General features: G+C 51.3%; 1 protein-coding gene across 1 annotated transcript in view; it reads right to left on the bottom strand.

The window, feature by feature from the left end:
• The window catches only part of PTDSS2 (phosphatidylserine synthase 2), a 1,317,303-nt gene that overhangs the window by 1,180,162 nt on the left and 120,267 nt on the right, over window positions 1–16,874 (bottom strand). Inside the window, exon 3 of the mRNA XM_069624133.1 lies at window positions 486–568. Coding sequence (XP_069480234.1) covers window positions 486–568 — 83 coding nt within the window. The remainder of the gene's footprint in view (window positions 1–485; window positions 569–16,874) is intronic.

Raw genomic sequence — 16,874 nt, 5'->3', positions numbered from 1 at the left:
ATACAATGCATTTCCTCCAGGGGTTTCGGCTTTCCAGGCCCTAAAGGGCCACAAAAAAAAGGTGCTTTTTAGCATATGCCTTACTCGTCTTAGGATACACTGACAAACTGATATTCTAAATGCATGCAAATTTATCTCACGAATATTCATTTAGCAATGACTAAAGACTCATTGGCAGACACAGGAAGTAACTGCTCAAAAGCCACAGCCACATCAACACGCTTACTTTTACTGGCACACCCATAGATCAAGACCAGCATCAGCCAACATTGTAGTGCTATGTAAATGTAAACGCCTTAGGAAATCAAAATGAATTAGAAATTATTTAACGTCAGCCAGTCTGATACTAAGATTATTATCAAGAGGAACAGCAATGTCACTATGTACACATTTTTGGCATCAGCCCTTTGTCTAACCACAACAGTTTCTAGAAATGCTGCTATGCTGCAATAAACACACAAAAATGAAATGTTCTGTTAAGATACCTGGATGAGGTCTTGAAAATGGTCCATCTTTAGCTTGTGTGACACCAAAACATAAGAACACCAAAATACTGGCAACAATGCCCCTGAAATGTAAAAGCATGCATTTGTCAGTTATAGGAACTGTGCTACTTCTGTTCCAGCAAAACAGATAATGGATTTTAATAAAATCTTCACAAGACTTTCCTTTGTAAGATATCATGGTTTAAATTGTGCACAAGAAAAGGACAATGCAACAATACATTTTAACAGCAGTGTTCTTAGTTGCAGCAGGACCAAGTGCACAATGAAAGCATTCCAGAACAGTTTTTCAATTCCCCCTAACAAGACAAGATTGAGAAAACCGTGGCAACAGCACATTGTTTTTCCATCCTGGATATTGTTATGGTATATATCACCATATAAGGGGCTCTGTTGATTCCCATAGCTAAGTCTGCTCTCAATAAATACCAAACGTTAAATAGGAGCAACTTCTGTCCTTTGCAAACTTCATCGGTTCCCAGTTACAGTCAAATTTAAAGGCCTTTGCTTTGTGTATTGGGACTTCCATGTGTAAAGTAGAGACATATTTTATAGTTGGAACTATTAATCATTATTTCCCCACAAGTGCAACATCAAAATTCCTCAGACAAAATTGGAGTTGTTCTGTGTTTTAGGAAAGATCGGTGAAGAAGCAAGACTTTATCGGTGGTGTCCGGAGCCCTTTGCAACACACATCATCCCCTAGTTCAATTAAGTCACAATTTTTCCACTCTACCTGTACGCTGAGGTGGGACGATCTAGGGATCTGAGTCAAGAGACATTTTCTGTTGGAAGTGTTTTCAAAACAATTCCTAAGACAACAGTAACCCATTTTACCCTTTCACTGCCCTTCAGACAGATCGATTTTAATTTTTTTGATGGGAATGCTTCCAAGCGTAATTTTTTTCTCTGGTCTTTCTCTGAGGAGTGTTCAGAGATGTCTGGTGCTTGATGGAAGATGGTGTGATGCTGGAAATGAATCAGAGGGACAGGGCCTCCGTATCCTTGTCATTTACTGCCTTTTTATCGTGTGTTCTGTCTCATTTTCCACGCAGGAGTTCATGTGGGACTCCTGGCGGTGCAGCTCTCTTTTGGTTTGGTGAACAGACCCATGGGATACCCTTATGGCACGACCCTGTGCCACTAGTGTATGTTTTTGGGCACCTGTGGGTGGCCCGCAGAGCAGGGTATGGGCTGGTGGCAGCTCCATGCTGAATTTGACAGGTGCACCGAGTATCCTCCATTTTGGGATACCCAGGCCCTGACATTGGAAGCAGTTGATTCCTGATGGAAAACAAGATGGCCTCTGTGGCCCCTTGCTTTCTATTACCCATTACCTTGTTTTCCTAAAGTCCTGGGAAGCCCTGACTCTGTCCCTTCCCCCTGACTGGCTGTTGGGTGGAAATTCCATATATGGTGGTGTTGTGAAGTCCAGTCCAGACTGACTGGAGCCTTCCCAGTGACTGTATGTTGTGGGTACGCCCTGTGGGTGGGACCTGGGTGAATGGAGTGTGACCAATATGCACTTCTTGTTGTGGATGTCTGGTGTCTGGTTTCTGGTATGAGACTAAGACAGCCCTGCCCGAAACTGGCCTGAATGCAGTGTGTAGTGTTGAATGGCTGGGTACTTGCCCCAATCCACATTCCTTGTTGTGAGTGTCTGAGAGGGAGGAGGATGGCCTGAAAGCACTGTGTGCCTGATTGGCTGACTGACTGCATGAATGCAGTTCTGTATGATTGGCTGCTGAGAGTGACCCAGCAGTGTGGATGAGAGACAAGATAGTATATCTGGGGACCTCTCACCACTGGAAGTTGTTCAGAAGCATTCAGAAGCTGTGTCTACACTTGAAGAGTTACTGGAACTGCTGATCCTCGACGCCCAGCTGGAAGACGAAGACTTGCTGTTGCATTTGCTTCAACCTGACCTGATCTGAAAGCTGCCGAACTCGTCAAGGACTGATCCGAGAGAGGACCTGGTAAGGTGCCCTCTTCCCGTGCTCCGCGGGACCATCGAGCACTGCTAACCTTTGCCGAAGCTTCCTGGAAGTCAGAACCTCGAAAGGCTGCCGACCCGAGACGGGACCGCTGAGGAGAACGAAGCAAAGCACCCAGACTTCGCCGCTGTCGAAGTCCATTGCCGTCGACCAGGGTTCGCAGGTTTGTGTAACCGCTGGAGGCCCGTCTAAGTTGTGTTGCCCAGCCGTGGGGACCACTTGACGCCGTGCCGCTGACAACCGGAGCCGCCCGCTCCTTTGCTTAAGAACATTTGAATCCAAGGACTCCCGTGTCCGCAACGTCGACTGCTTTGTCCCGCCGGAGAAAGTCGAGGACGACCAACGCCCCGAGGAGAATCCGCCGGTGGGTTTCCCGCCACCTGAAGGCCACAAAGACTGACGACTCGACGCCCTTGTTGGACCACAGTTCTTCTGAAACTCTTTGCGGTCCTGAACAATCCGTCACCAAGGTGCCCCGCACACCTCATCCTCGCAGGAGGTCGCTGACTAGCACCGCCTGGATCGACATCGGGGTCTCGGCACCCTTGAACTGCTCATCGCCGCCGCCGATGACAAGTTCACTATCTTCGACGCCTCTCGACGATCCGTGGCTCCTGCTTTAAAGGGAGTCACTCAAGAAGAATCCTTTGACGCGTCTTCGAAGAACTCTACTCCACCAGGTACATTGGGGGGGGGTAAAACCTTAGGAAATAAGGCTATTGAACAATATATGGACTGGGCTTGTGCTATATATCTTTATTTTACAGGTTGCCCAGGTTGGGGGGGGGGGGGGGATCTCCACACAGAACTGTGTCTATCAGTAGAGGCCAGCATTCTGCCTATTGTTTCAACCATCTTACGTTCCTTCCTATCTCTATTGCTGGTTTCCTAGTTATTGATCTGTGTGACATTTTAACCGTACAGTTGATGCACTTTAATGAGATTTGATAACATTGGTGGTACCACTTTAGAATTGTATACATTTATCATTGTTGATTTCCGAGTACAAAGTGCGTTATTGTAATAGTGTACATACCCTTGAAAATTAATTACATAAAGACTGTTTCCAGTAATACAGTGTGTGGACATTCCTTTGTGGGGGTTCGGGGACTACACTGTACTCAAGAACCAGCCTGCATCACCTCCTGATAAACTAAGCCTCGATTGCTCGACTACGTTACCAATAATAGAGAATATTGGCTAGGGTCCTCTGTGCCTCTCCTCTACCATATAGAGAGCGGAAGTACAGACACCCCTCTCTGGTCTTCACAGTTGGGGACCAAGGCCCTCAGTTCAACTACTCCCTCCTCCATGCTACAACTCCCTGCTCCACCTCAGCTCCTACGCAAACACCCTCTTTTCAGGCACAAAAGCATTAAACATTCACTCCCTACACATTTCCTCCTGAAGGCACTTGTCACTCTTTCATGCACACTCACAACAGAGGACCATTTGCACTCACCAAACAATGCCTCGCTGTTTCCAAAAACTGCCTCCCCAATCTGCTCCACCGTCCTTCCTCCTGCTTGTCTCTTGGTGTGCCACCTCCTGCAACTCAGATCTCACAGTACAACCCACAACTTACTGGGGTGTCTTACCCCCTCCCCTGCCCCTCCATCCTCTGGTTCGTCTTTTGTCCCTGGCCAATTTGGCCTGGTTCCCCATCCAGGAGGTGTAACATACAACAGAGTCTACCTGAAATGCCTAACCTACTGCCCCTTTTTCAGGGCAGTCACAGACTAATGCCTCCATTTGTACTGTGTCTCAGTTTGTGTTGTGGAGGTCTTGCCTCGCCTGGCCACCCCTGAGATAAGGAACAAGTTACTTACCTGTAACTGTTGTTCTCCAGCATGGGTCTGGCATGGATTCACATGCTCATGAATATTCCCCAATCACTGGTCTCTGCGTCATACTGACCACAGCCAATGACTGCCCTCTACCTAAGCACCGCCTCTGGCAGCCATCTTCAGATTTGGAAGCACGTGAAGTGGCAGTATGACCAAGTGAAGAGCCGCAGAGGGGTAGGCTGGAGGGTTCGCATGTGAATCCATGCCAGACCCATGCTGGAGAACAACAGTTACAGGTAAGTAACTTGTTCCTTCTCCAGCATGGGGTCTGGCATGGATTCACATGCTCATGAATAAAGAATACATAGCAGTACACACATGCACAACCACGGGAGGTGGCAAAGGCTCAACATTAAGCATTACATCAAACTCAACATCAAGCAATCTTACCTCCTCACCAGGCTCACCTCAGGCGAACAGGTTGCGCAGCACTGCTTGGCCGACCCTGGACTCCTCCCTGGAATCCCGATCGACGCAGTAGAATTTCGTGAAGGTGTGCGTCGACCTCCACGTAGCAGCCCTGCATATGTCCAGCAGGGGCACACCAGAAAGGAACGCCGTGGTAGCTGCGATCGCTCTGGTGGAATGGGCTCTCGGACGGCCAGGCAGCGGTCGGTTTGCCAACCGATGACAGTACATGATACAGCCGGAGAGCCATCTGGAAATGGAAGCCTTCGAGAGAGCCTTCCCCTGATTGACAGGTCCAAAGTTCACAAAGAGTTGTGACGTCTTCCGAAAACACTTCGTGCGGTCCACGTACAACTTCAGCGCTCTAGCCACATCCAGCGAGTGCAAAGTCCTCTCAGCCGGCGACGAAGGCGATGGGAAGAACACAGACAACACCAAGGGTTCGTTGAGATGGAAGTCCGACGGTACCTTGGGCATGAAGGAGGGGTGCGTCCTGAGCACTACCCTCGTGTCGTGAAAAGTCAAGTACGGGGCCTTGCAGGAAAGGGCCTGGATCTCTCCCACCCGTCGTGCGGAGGTGATGGCCACAAGAAACGCTGTTTTCCACGACAGAAACTTCAACGGGGCCGAGTGCAGAGGCTCGAACGGAGGTCCCATGAGCTTGGTCAGCACCACGTTGAGCTCCCACGCCGGGGCCGGCGCCTTCACCGGCGGGAACGATCTGAACAGTCCCTTCATGAACTCTTTCACCAGACGATAAGACCACAAGGACGTCTGGCCCGTGGTTCTGGTGTATCGGGAGATCGCAGCAAGATGAATCTTGATGGACGCGTGTGCCAGTCCAGCTTTGGCCAGCGTCAGCAGGTACGGCAGTACCTGGGGAGCCGTAATCCGTAGAGGGTTAATCTTCTGTGCGTGGCACCAGACAGAGAACCTCTTCCATTTGTGTCCGTAGCATTTAAGAGTCGAGGACGCCCTGGCCTTTGCAAGAACCTCTCTGCAGTCGGCCGGTATGTCGTATCCTCCAAACTCTAGCGCTGCAGGAGCCAGGCCTGCAAGTTCAGCGATTTCGGGTCGTGGTGGAGGATGGCGCCTCCTTCCCTGGAGAGTAGATCCGCGTCCACCGGCAGCTTGATTGGCGGGGACGCTGACAAGTCCAGAAGGTCCGGGAACCATATCTGCCTCGGCCACGCAGGTGCGACGAGGATCATCCTGCACCGTGACCTCTTGAGCTGGTTGACGAGCCGGATTAGCAGTGGCAAAGGAGGGAACGCGTAGAGGAACAGGCCCTCCCAGGGGAACGAGAAGGCATCGCCCATGCTCCTCGCCTGGGGAAACCTGCTGGCGAACCTCCGGCACTTGGAGTTCTTCGCCGTCGCGAACAGGTCGATCTAGGGTGTGCCCCACCGTCGGAAGAGGCGATCCACTAGATCCTGCCGTAGTTCCCACTCGTGGCACGAGCGCAGCTCCCTGCTGAGTGAGTCGGCGATGGTGTTTTTTATCCCTGCCAGATGAAACGGCACCAGAAACATCCTTTGGGCGACGGCCCAATGCCACAGGTCCTGCGCCTCCTTGGACAGCGCTGGAGACCTGGTTCCGCCCTGTTTCCTGATGTAAAACATGGTGGTGGTGTTGTCGGTGAAGATCCTCACCACCTTGCCCTTGAGGGACGGAAGGAAGGACCCGAGGCCCCAGAACACTGCACGGAGCTCCAGGACGTTGATATGGAGGAACCTCTCCGTCGGGAGCCAAAGGCCTCTCGCGTGCAGATTTTCGGTGTGCGCTCCCCACCCTTCCAGGGAGGCATCCGTGGTCACTGTCTCCTGGTGGTCTGGGGTCTGGAGGTCCATGCCCGCCGTCGGATGCGCGCGGTTGCCCCACATCCGGACCGCTCGGCGGAAACTCTTGTCGAGTGTGATCCTCTCCTCGAAGCCGCCTGTCGTTTGGATCCAGCGCGCGTCCAGGAACTCCTGCAACGGGCGCATCTGGAGCCTGCACATGGGAATGAGGTAGATGCAAGAAGACATCATTCCGAGGAGGGACTTGATGGACCTCACCTTGGCCGCGTCGGAAACCAACATCCGCTGTACCTTGCCCAGGATGGACCTGGTCCTTTCCTCCGACGGGGAGGCCAGAAGGGACACTGTCGAGCTTTGCTCCCAGAAACAGTGCGTTTTGCGCGGGTACCAGGTGGGACTTGGCATAGTTCACGGAGAATCCCAGGTCCGTGAGAAGTTGGACGGTCCTTGCCGTGTGCTCCACGGCGAGCTCCCTCGTCTTGGCTCGGATGAGCCAGTTGTCCAGGTAGGGGTAGACGTGGATCCCCTCGCGGCGCAGCTGCGCCGCCACCGGTGCAAGGCACTTGGTGAATACCCTGGGTGCCGACCGTAGTCCGAAGGGGAGGGCTTTGAACTGGTAGTGACGCCCTTGGACCACAAACCTGAGGAATTTTCGGTGCCCCTTTAGGATGGAAATATGGAAGTAGGCATCCTCCAAATCCAACGACGACAGGAAGTCTCCTTCCTCCAGCTGCCCTAGGACGTGCTGGAGGGTGACCATCCAGAACTTCTGCGCCTTGATGAACTTGTTCAGACGTCGCAGGTCTAGGATGGGGCGCCATCCTCCCGTCTTCTTCTTCACGAGGAAGTATCTCGAGTAAACTCCGGAGCCCCGAAGCCTCTTTGGGACGAGTTCGATGACGCCCTTCCTGAGAATCGCCTTTACCTCCAGGAGAAGCTGAGGGACGTGAAGCTCTTTCCTGGCCACGGGGGGGACGCGCCGGCACCTTCTTTGAAACTCGAGCGCGTGGCCCCGGGCTAAGGCGTCCAGCACCCAACGGTCGGTGGAGATGGACTCCCACACGCTGACGAAGCTCGCCAGCCGGCCTCCCACCGGGGTGCTTTGGTGGGGGCCCAACCCCACGGCCGGTTCAATCCTGTTTCGACGAGGCTTTGCCGCCTTGACCTCCTTGGCGACGACGGCGGGGTCCGCCAGACTTGCCTCGTCCTCTGTAGGCCTCCTGAGACGACGAGCGGGCCGCTTGACGGTAGGTGGAGAAACCGCCGCCGGAACCTTTGGAGGCGCCCTTGCCTCCGCTGCTCCTAAAGGGCGTCCGTCGTTGCTGCAGAACCCCAAGGGCCCGGGCCGTCTCAGTGTCCGCTTTAATGGCCTGAAGGGAATCGTCCACTGTTTTCCCAAACAGGTTGTTCCCATCGAACGGCATGTCAAGGACTCTGGTCTGTACGTCTTGACGGAAGTCCGTAGCCTTGAGCCATCCACGCCGCCTAAGGCACACGCCGTTGCCCAAGAAACCCAGTGTCGGCGATGTCCGTCGCAATAGTGATGGCGTGGTCCGACGCCACCTCGCCACCTAGGATCTCCAGGGCATCCGCCCTCTTGTCGTCCGGTAGGAAGTCCAGCAGGGGAGCCAGTTTGTACCATAGCTCCCTGTCGTAGCGGGCCACGATAGCCAAGGCGTTGGCCGCTTTAATCGTCGTCGCTGCAGACGAGATGACCCTGCGTCCCATAGCGTCCAATTTCTTTCCCTCGCCGTCCGGTGGGGAAGTCGATGTGGAGGCCGCACCCCCCCCGCTTTCTTCCTGGCCGCCACGGAGACGACGGAGTCCGGGGTAGGCTGCGCCCGGAGGCACAGGGGGGCCGCGTCCGGGACCCGGTACTTCTTCTCGTACCGGTCTCTTCTAGCTGGCGTCGTGGAAGGGTTCTTGAGGAGGGCGAGGCCCTCATCCCAAATGTCGTCCAGTAGAGGCACCGCGAGGACCGTCTTCCTCTTGGCCTCGCGCCGTTGATAAAGGAATCCTTCCTTTTTCTTCTCCTCAGGGCAGAGTTGGAAAAGCTCGGATGCCCTGGCGATCATGGAGTGGAACGATCCAATCTCGTTGGGCGGAGAAGCCCTGGTGGGAGGTGACGACGGTAGATCCTCGTCGTATACCTCGTCGTCCGTACCCGTCGCTGCCCTGTCAGTCCCCGTATCATCCCCTCGGGTGGACGGTGAGGAGGGCTGGACGGGGCGCGACGGCTGAAAAGGAGGTGGAGGGTGAATCCTTCTTTTCTTGGGCGGGGGAGCACCAGAAGGTCCCGGTTCAGGATCCCCCGACGGGAGAGGTTCCTCCGTCGGCAACGGTAGTCTCGTCCTTATCTCTGAACATAAGGACTGTATAGCCAACAAAATGGCCGCCGAGTTGTCTTGCGGCACTGGCAGAGGGGAATCCGACGGGCGATCAGGGGCCCCGTCGGCACCCTCGACGATGTCGTCGTCACCTGCGTCGGGATCCATCCCGACGGGCCGGTCTTCTTCCACGCCAAGGCCGTGGCTTAAGACCTCAATCAGCTCTTCCTCTGAGGTTGAGGCCGAATCTACGACGACGCCCTGCCCCCCCTTTTTCTTCCCCGCCGGGGGTTTCACGGGGGTCCTATCGATGGGCACAAAAGAGGACTCCCTCCGAGGTGGCAGGGCGACTCTGAGCCCCGAGGTCGCCACCACTGGTGTAGCCTCCACAAGCTGAGCCAGGGCCGCCGTGACAGTATCGATAGAGGGCTTGGCCGGATGGATTAAGGCCTTCACCACCTTAGGTGCGCTCACCGCCTTATCCTTGAGGGGGGGGGGGGACACTGCCTCGCTCCCCCTCCGATGGGGCCTTCGAGCTCGACCGGGGCCTCTCCAGGAGCTTCGCCGGGTGCTCGCCCTTCCTCTTACCCAACCCAGAGCGTTGGCTCGTGGCTGAAGGTGCCGGGGAGGGTGCGCCCTGCCTGGCGCCCGTAGAGCCTGACCGTTCGGCGCTCCCGGTGCCAGCGGACTCGCGGTGCTTGGCCTTGTGTTGGACCCCCGTCGCCGGGGCGTCCTCAAAGGTTTTAGAAGACCGCTCAGATTTCTTCCTCTTCTTCTCGCCTGACGGGCTCTTCCCTTCCAGCCAGTTGGCGAGACGTTGATGGCGGTGCTTCATGGTCCGCTCCGGCATATTGCCGCAAAACGCACAGTCCTTCTCCACGTGCGTCTTGTCCTCATGTAAGCAGTAGAGACAAAAGGAGTGTTCGTCCTCCTTAAAGACGTTCTGCAGCTGGCATCCAGGGCAGATCCTGAACAGCTTTCCGGGCGTCGAGCTTCCCTTCTCCTGGGCCATGTCCGGGCCTGAGAAACTTCTGGAGTCCTCCAAAAGCGTAGCTCGACGAAATCTTCACCCTTGAGGGGCGCAGACGAATCCGACACGGGTCCCCGTTGATCGGATGGAGAGTCGGTGGAGCTTGAGGCTCTTTTGACCGAAAAAAACGAAGTTTTTGAGAAAAAACGTGAAAAAATAGCACGAACGCTCGAGAGCAATAGCACGAGGATCCCAACACATGAACGCGCGGTAAAAATCTGAAGATGGCTGCCAGAGGCGGTGCTTAGGTAGAGGGCAGTCATTGGCTGTGGTCAGTATGACGCAGAGACCAGTGATTGGTTATTACTACGAAAGACAGATCAGAAACGAAACTGATACTGGTTTTTTCTTTACCGAGGATTCCCAGCCTGACGACGGGGAATATTCATGAGCATGTGAATCCATGCCAGACCCCATGCTGGAGAAGTCACATTTTTGATTCGGGGTGTTTATTTCAGATCACTGCTGGTCTAGGGGATCTGCCCTGGTCTCATCTGCAAGTGAGCTGAGGCAGGCATGTAGTGCACAGCTCCAGTGACTGCCATGTGGTAGTTCTGGGTCCTGCTGCTTCCCCTCCTGTAACACTGCTTGAACACTGCTTGCATAGACCTACTGCCTGAGGACTCCGGGTCTCTGTCTCTCCTCCAGTTAGCTTGCTCATGTTGCTGGATGCATTTCCAAGTTCTTATATGGGGCACTGCTGGCTCTCTGTCTCATGGGTTTTCTACGCCATTCTCTGTGGTATTTCAAAGATGAAGAGAAAACATGGCCAGCATTTGGGGTCATAGGCATGGGGTGATGCAATTTGGTACTGTACATGAATTGGCGTACTGAGAGGGGGTAGGAATTTGGTCCCTCCCAATTGCCATCGTCCCTCTTTGGGGTAGGACTGGTTCAGCATTCCTTCCTGGTAGGCCTCCCACCCCAGGTTGAGAGGGACTCCCATCCCCCTCTTGAAAAGGTCAGAAAACTGATCTTGTCACAATGTATTTAAAGGTTCCTGGAGAAGAAGGAGAGCAGGCACTACTCTGCGGAATCTGAATGACAACCATAGCAGGCTCCCATGTCCAAGTTCCACCACCAAAGACAAGGCCAAGGATGGTTGCAGGTATGGCTTTTTGTGCCCTATGGAGTTTTATGCAAGCATGCCCAGGCGACACTGTCCCCTCCTCCGGCACCCTCCCAAGAGGACTAGAGGCTCAAGGAAAGTCAGAAGACTTGGGGGAAGACTCACACCATTGCTTGCAGTTAAAAAGGCAAAGGGACCATGGGTGCAAAGTTAAGTTTCGGGGTCAGGACTGGATCCATGTGGCAGCAGTTTGAGCATCAGTTTCAGAACTCACTTTCCAGGATGGTGCCTGTAACTGGATTGCAGGATCCAGATAAAAGGAATACCTCTGCAGGAGTTCTATAACACTAGAGAAGGTCAGAAGATGCAACTCGGGGTGAGCAGTCAGTTGACCCTGCAGGCAATGAGGGATCGAAACACTTGTGCTCGGAAGGGAAAACTGAGCATGAAATCTGCAATGGTCTGTAGTGCCATGACGATGGCCCTTGATGTTGCACAGCAGAGACAGCAGCAGTGTCAAGACTCAAGGGTTGGGAATCCTCTTAGTATGTGCACACACTCTGCACTGGAGCAGATTTGCAGGTCCCACGAGTGTGTCCAACATCAAGCAGGTGCCACTGACTCAAGTGAGGGAGAGCTCTATTGTAGGCTACCCCTGGTTGAAAGAGGGAGAGAGACACCTTACGTGATTTGGGTTTGTAATCGTCTGTTTCAGCAGCAGTCGCAGGATCCTCTTGGGGCTTTGGAATTTGAGTTCCAGTGGTTGACTGCAGAACAGCTACAAACCTTTAGCTATAGAAAATGCTGGGCTGAAGATGACCCCAACTCATCCATCAGGAATTATGCATCATTCAAACTCTTGAGTGATTATCCAATCCTTGATAAATAGTTCAGATGCACTTGTGATGTCATTCATGGTGTGGATGTGAATTAGGGTGTCTGTCTGGACCCTACACCTTCTCACCAGTTGCAAGCACACAGCTGCCCTTTTACGGAATCTGGATGGAACCAATGTAAAGGCATGACCATATATGGCAATTTCCTAACCTAAACAGAAGGAATAAAGGCACTTAAACAACACGGTTATTCAGTTTGTGTTAGCCATTGCAGTGGCTGAACTAGTTTACTAGTAATATATATATATAAATGTAAATATACATGAAACCAAAACTAAATTCCCTATTACAATTGAATCACCCACTAATGCTACTTCCTGTGAATCTCTAACCGCCAAGTTAACACTATCTAATACTCAATCCATCTCCATTCACCTTATCTACCGACCACCGGGCCCTCTAGGGTCCTTTGAAGAAGACCTCACAGACATCTTATCAAACAATCTTAAAAACTCCTCACAACGCATCCTACTAGGAGACTTTAACCTAGGATTTAGCGACACCGCAGACGCCAATGCCAGTACACTCAATAACACCCTAGAGAAACTGGGCTTCACCCAGAAGATCACTGAGCCCACCCATATCAAAGGGAGGACTCTGGACTGGCTAGCTGTGCACAATTGCCCAGTCCTAGTCTCTGCCATACTCCCGCAGCGCTGGACAGACCATTACTTGATCTCGTTCACCCTAGAGGCAACCCCAGCACAAGCTAACAGCACAGCTCCAGCTGTCCAATCCCGAAATAAAAAAACATCACCCCCGAAAACTTAATCCCGCTAATCACACCAACCTTGAATGCCATCCCGGATCATACAGATCCATTCACGATGGTGGACATCTATAATAAAACCATGCTCTCATCCCTTGATACCATAGCCCCTTTGAAGCTAAAAAAGAGCAAGCCCCGGAAACACATCAACTCCTGGTTTTCGCCTCATCTGAAAGCCCTCAGACAGGAAAAGCGACGCTGTGAAAAAATCTGGCGAGCTTACCCCTCAGAATATAACAAAAAAAACCTGAGCAGTCTAGCTTCCCAATATAAAAAAGAAATTATATTGGCCAAACAAACGTCTTATAGTACGCGAATCTCACAAGCTAAATCTAACACTAGAGAGCTTTTCACAATACGTAAAGAGCTTGAATCCCCGATCCAAGTGCCCGACTCGTGTATCAAAGATAAAAACTGGTGCACAGGCATACAAAATGCCCTAGCGAACAAAATCTCCTCCCTTAAGACTAAGATAAGCATTAAAAAAGAATCTCTGCTCTCCTCTACTAAGCCGAGTACCGCCTCCCATAAAAAGGCTCACCTGACTCAATCATCCCCCCCTCCTTTAACTTCCATAAAGTATCCACCAAAGAGGTAGAAAATACTTTTCTCACCCTCAAACCTTCAAATTGCCACGGAGACCTATGCCCCGCTCAACTGATTAAGGATGCAGCCCGTGCTCTCGCACCGTTTATTACCAAACTAATAAATGCGTCTTTCACATCAGGCACCGTAACCTAATAATTTAATACAGTCCTGGGTCCTCCCTCTGCTTAAAAAAACGAATTTAGACCCATCCACTCCAACTAACTACCGCCCCATTACCACAGTACCGTTCCTTCTTAAAATCATCGACAAAATAGTATACCTCCAGATCCAACATTAACTTGAGCACTTCCATCTCCTAGGCGTCCGACAATCGGGCTTCAGGCCACAGCATGGAACCGAAACTGCACTTATAGATCTCAAGGTACAGATAGACGAGCCGAGAGACCAGGGTAAGACAGCACTATTGCTACTCCTTGATCTCTCTGCGGCCTTCGATCTGGTCGACCATGAGGTCTTGTGCAACCACCTACAAAAAGCTGCCCACTTCTCTCAAGAAGCAACCAATTGGATCCAATCCTTCCTCAATAACCGCACGATGAGTCTTCTCATTGACAGCAGCAGCAGCCGACCCTACACCTATCACCTGCGGCGTGCCTCAAGGTTCTTGCGTCTCCCCTACACTTTATAACATTTTCACGAAGCCCCTTTTCGATGATGTAGACGATCTGGGTATCACCTACACTAATTACGCCGATGATACCCAGATCCTCATCCCATTGTCGGGGGATTACGACAAGGATTTGGCCTTCGTTAATAAAGTGTACCTCAACATCCAGGCATGGATGGCCTCACACGGTCTATGCCTGAATTATGACAAGACGGTACTCCTTATTCTAGGCTCTACACACTACCTCAACAAACTGGGCCACAAATACTCATCGTTCATAATTGACGATAACAATATCAAGGTAGCTAAGGAGGTTAAAACCCTCGGCTTCTATCTAGATTCCACCCTTACCTTCAACAAACAAGTGAATGCAATGGCCTCCGCCACCTCCTACACTTGCAAACTCATTAGGGCAGCCAAACCCTTTCTCTCCCTCACCAACTGTACCACCTTGGCCAGGGCGCTGATCCTGTCCAAGTTGGACTACTGCAACGCTCTATATGTAGGTTGTAACAAATATATCTCAAATAAAATCCAAATCCTCCAAAATAAAGCCCTTAGAGCGGCCCTCAGTATCCCGAAGAAAGCCCATATCTCAGATTCCAGAAGATCTGTCAACTGGCTATCCACCAAGGACAAGATTTTCCTTAAATCGGTATCTCTGATTCGTAAATGCCTCCACCAAGCGGCCCCTCAATACCTCATCGCCAGATTTACTAGACCCACCCTCTCTCGCCCCTCGAGAACGGCCAATTCCAACCTTCGTCTGGTGCCCAGGTTCAAACGTACAATGTCTGGAGGCAATAGCTTCCCAGTAAAAGCAGCGCAATTCTGGAACTCCCTTCCTCCTACCTGCAGGGAAGACCTACCCTACCACCAGTTCAGAGCCAGGACTATCCACTGGCTCAAATCTCTCGACTCATAATGACCTTCCGATGCCCAGATGCGCCACTACCATATGGCTCCTTACCTCATTGAATGTAAATATGTATATAGTACTGCCTATAGTGTTTATGTCCTACCCTTCCTATTTGTAGTGATACGTCCGGCACTGTAACCGCAGCTGGACCTCACCCCACTGTATGTAACTAGGTTTTGCAACCCTCTTGCTGCCTTTGCGCCTGGCTACCCCTGGGTTTGGTGCGCATTATAAATAAATAAAAATACATGGCCCCTGCATGCCTGAGACACTAACAAGAGAAGGATTAAGTTTACAGCAAAGAAAAGAGGAACAGGGTCACCTTGGACTGGAGCCTGAGGGACCCACCTGTTGTCCAATTAGATGATTTGTAGTGGCATGCATGGTAGAACAGAAACCCACAGGGAAAAAACAGAAGAGCGAGCAGATATGCTGGCATGATCCGAGAACGAGGCTAAATATCAGCAAAAAAAGACAAGTTCCCATAACACTCAAAATACAGATGTTCGACAAACAGATGGATAGAACTAACCCAAGCAACATAGCATGTGTGGTGGGTCGGAAGAAGCAGTTGGACACATTTTAGACACGTTAACTCTCTTTTAATGAAATGATAAAGAAAAGGCCTATCTACCCTTTTGCTCTGGGGTTTTACCTGCTTGAATAAAGAAACTCAAGGTACCCGTTTGCCATCAGGAATTCCAAAATAACTGTCCTGAGTCTAAACCCATCTGTTTGTACGACTAATCTGAATAACTAAGTAGGCCAAGAGAATGTTGCATCGCCTGGTCATTTCCCTTTAAGCCTTCTTTCTTGCTTGTGGCTTTTTATCAAGTTTCCTTGGATGCCTAATGTAAAAATGTCTGTGGTTAGAAATATGGTTCTTGTACTCTCTGGTTTCCTTGTATAGTTCAACTGTCTCTGGTTAGAATAACAAAGTTACTCACAGTAGTGACTACCTTACTCCTAGTCCATAGTCCCCTTTCCTGCATACTTGTGGGACATTCCGTCCTTCAGGACGGGACCGGAGCACTGGTCAAAAAGCATCAAAAATTACATTTTTGTCCTTTTATTTTTATGTGGGGTACCGCACGTGGCCGTAACCCAGTCCTCCTGTGCTCCGCCCAGCGCATCACCCTTCAGTCCTTTTCTATCGCCAGGTCCGAGATCATTTAAGCAATAATAGAAGCTACTTATTAGAGGGGACGGCAGGCGTATGGAGGAAAGGTGACTATGGACTAGGAGTAAGGTAGTCACTACCGTGAGTAACTGTTATACTCCTAAGTCCTGTCCCCTTGCCTCCATACTTGTGGGAGATTCCCAAGCACACACCATAGGTAGTACGGGTGGATGGAAAAACCCCTTTACAGGAATAAGTTCTTAAGAACAGCCTGGCCAAATTGGGCATCAGCCTTGGAGCTCAGGTAAAGCGGATGGGGAGGCCCACAAAGCCGCCTTGGCAGTGGACTCCCAAGGGACATACTTTGGAAGGCAACAGCAGTCGCTTTGCCATAGTCTAGATGTGCATGGATACTCTTCAGTGAAGGCCTTGAATGCTTTAGGCTACTGAAAAACATGAGGCAATCCAGCAGGGAATAGTTGCTTTGGAAGCTGGTTTCCCCTTCAGGTCTCCAAATGTGACAGGAAAGGAGACAGATTGGTTCAAATGACAAATCGGCAACCACCTTAGGTAGGATGAGAGCGAAGCACAACCTCATCCCCGTGGAAAGTGAGAAACGGATGCTTCACGGAAAGAGCATAAAGCTCACTTACTCGCCTTGCTGATGTTATTGCGATAAAAAGGCAACCTTCCAAGAAAGGTACTTAAGATCGATAGTGCCATGGGTTCAAATGGCTTATAGCATAACGGCCTGGCGGAAAGAGATCCGCAAAATGCCTTTGATGACTGGATTAGTCAATGAAAAGGAACAGCTGTCCGTGGACAGATAGGCCGCAATAGCGGATAAGTAAGTTATGCATAACAGAAATGGCCAGATGAGACACAAAAGATAGAACGGTGTCGACTGAAGCTTGCCTGGGATTGAGCGGTTTAGCTAAACGCCAATGGCAAAACCGGAGTCATTTGATACTGTACAA

Source organism: Ambystoma mexicanum, chromosome 11, assembly GCF_040938575.1.
Source record: "Ambystoma mexicanum isolate Mex_15411 chromosome 11, UKY_AmexF1_1, whole genome shotgun sequence".
NCBI lineage: Eukaryota > Metazoa > Chordata > Amphibia > Caudata > Ambystomatidae > Ambystoma > Ambystoma mexicanum.
This window is presented reverse-complemented; position numbering and strand designations above follow the sequence as displayed.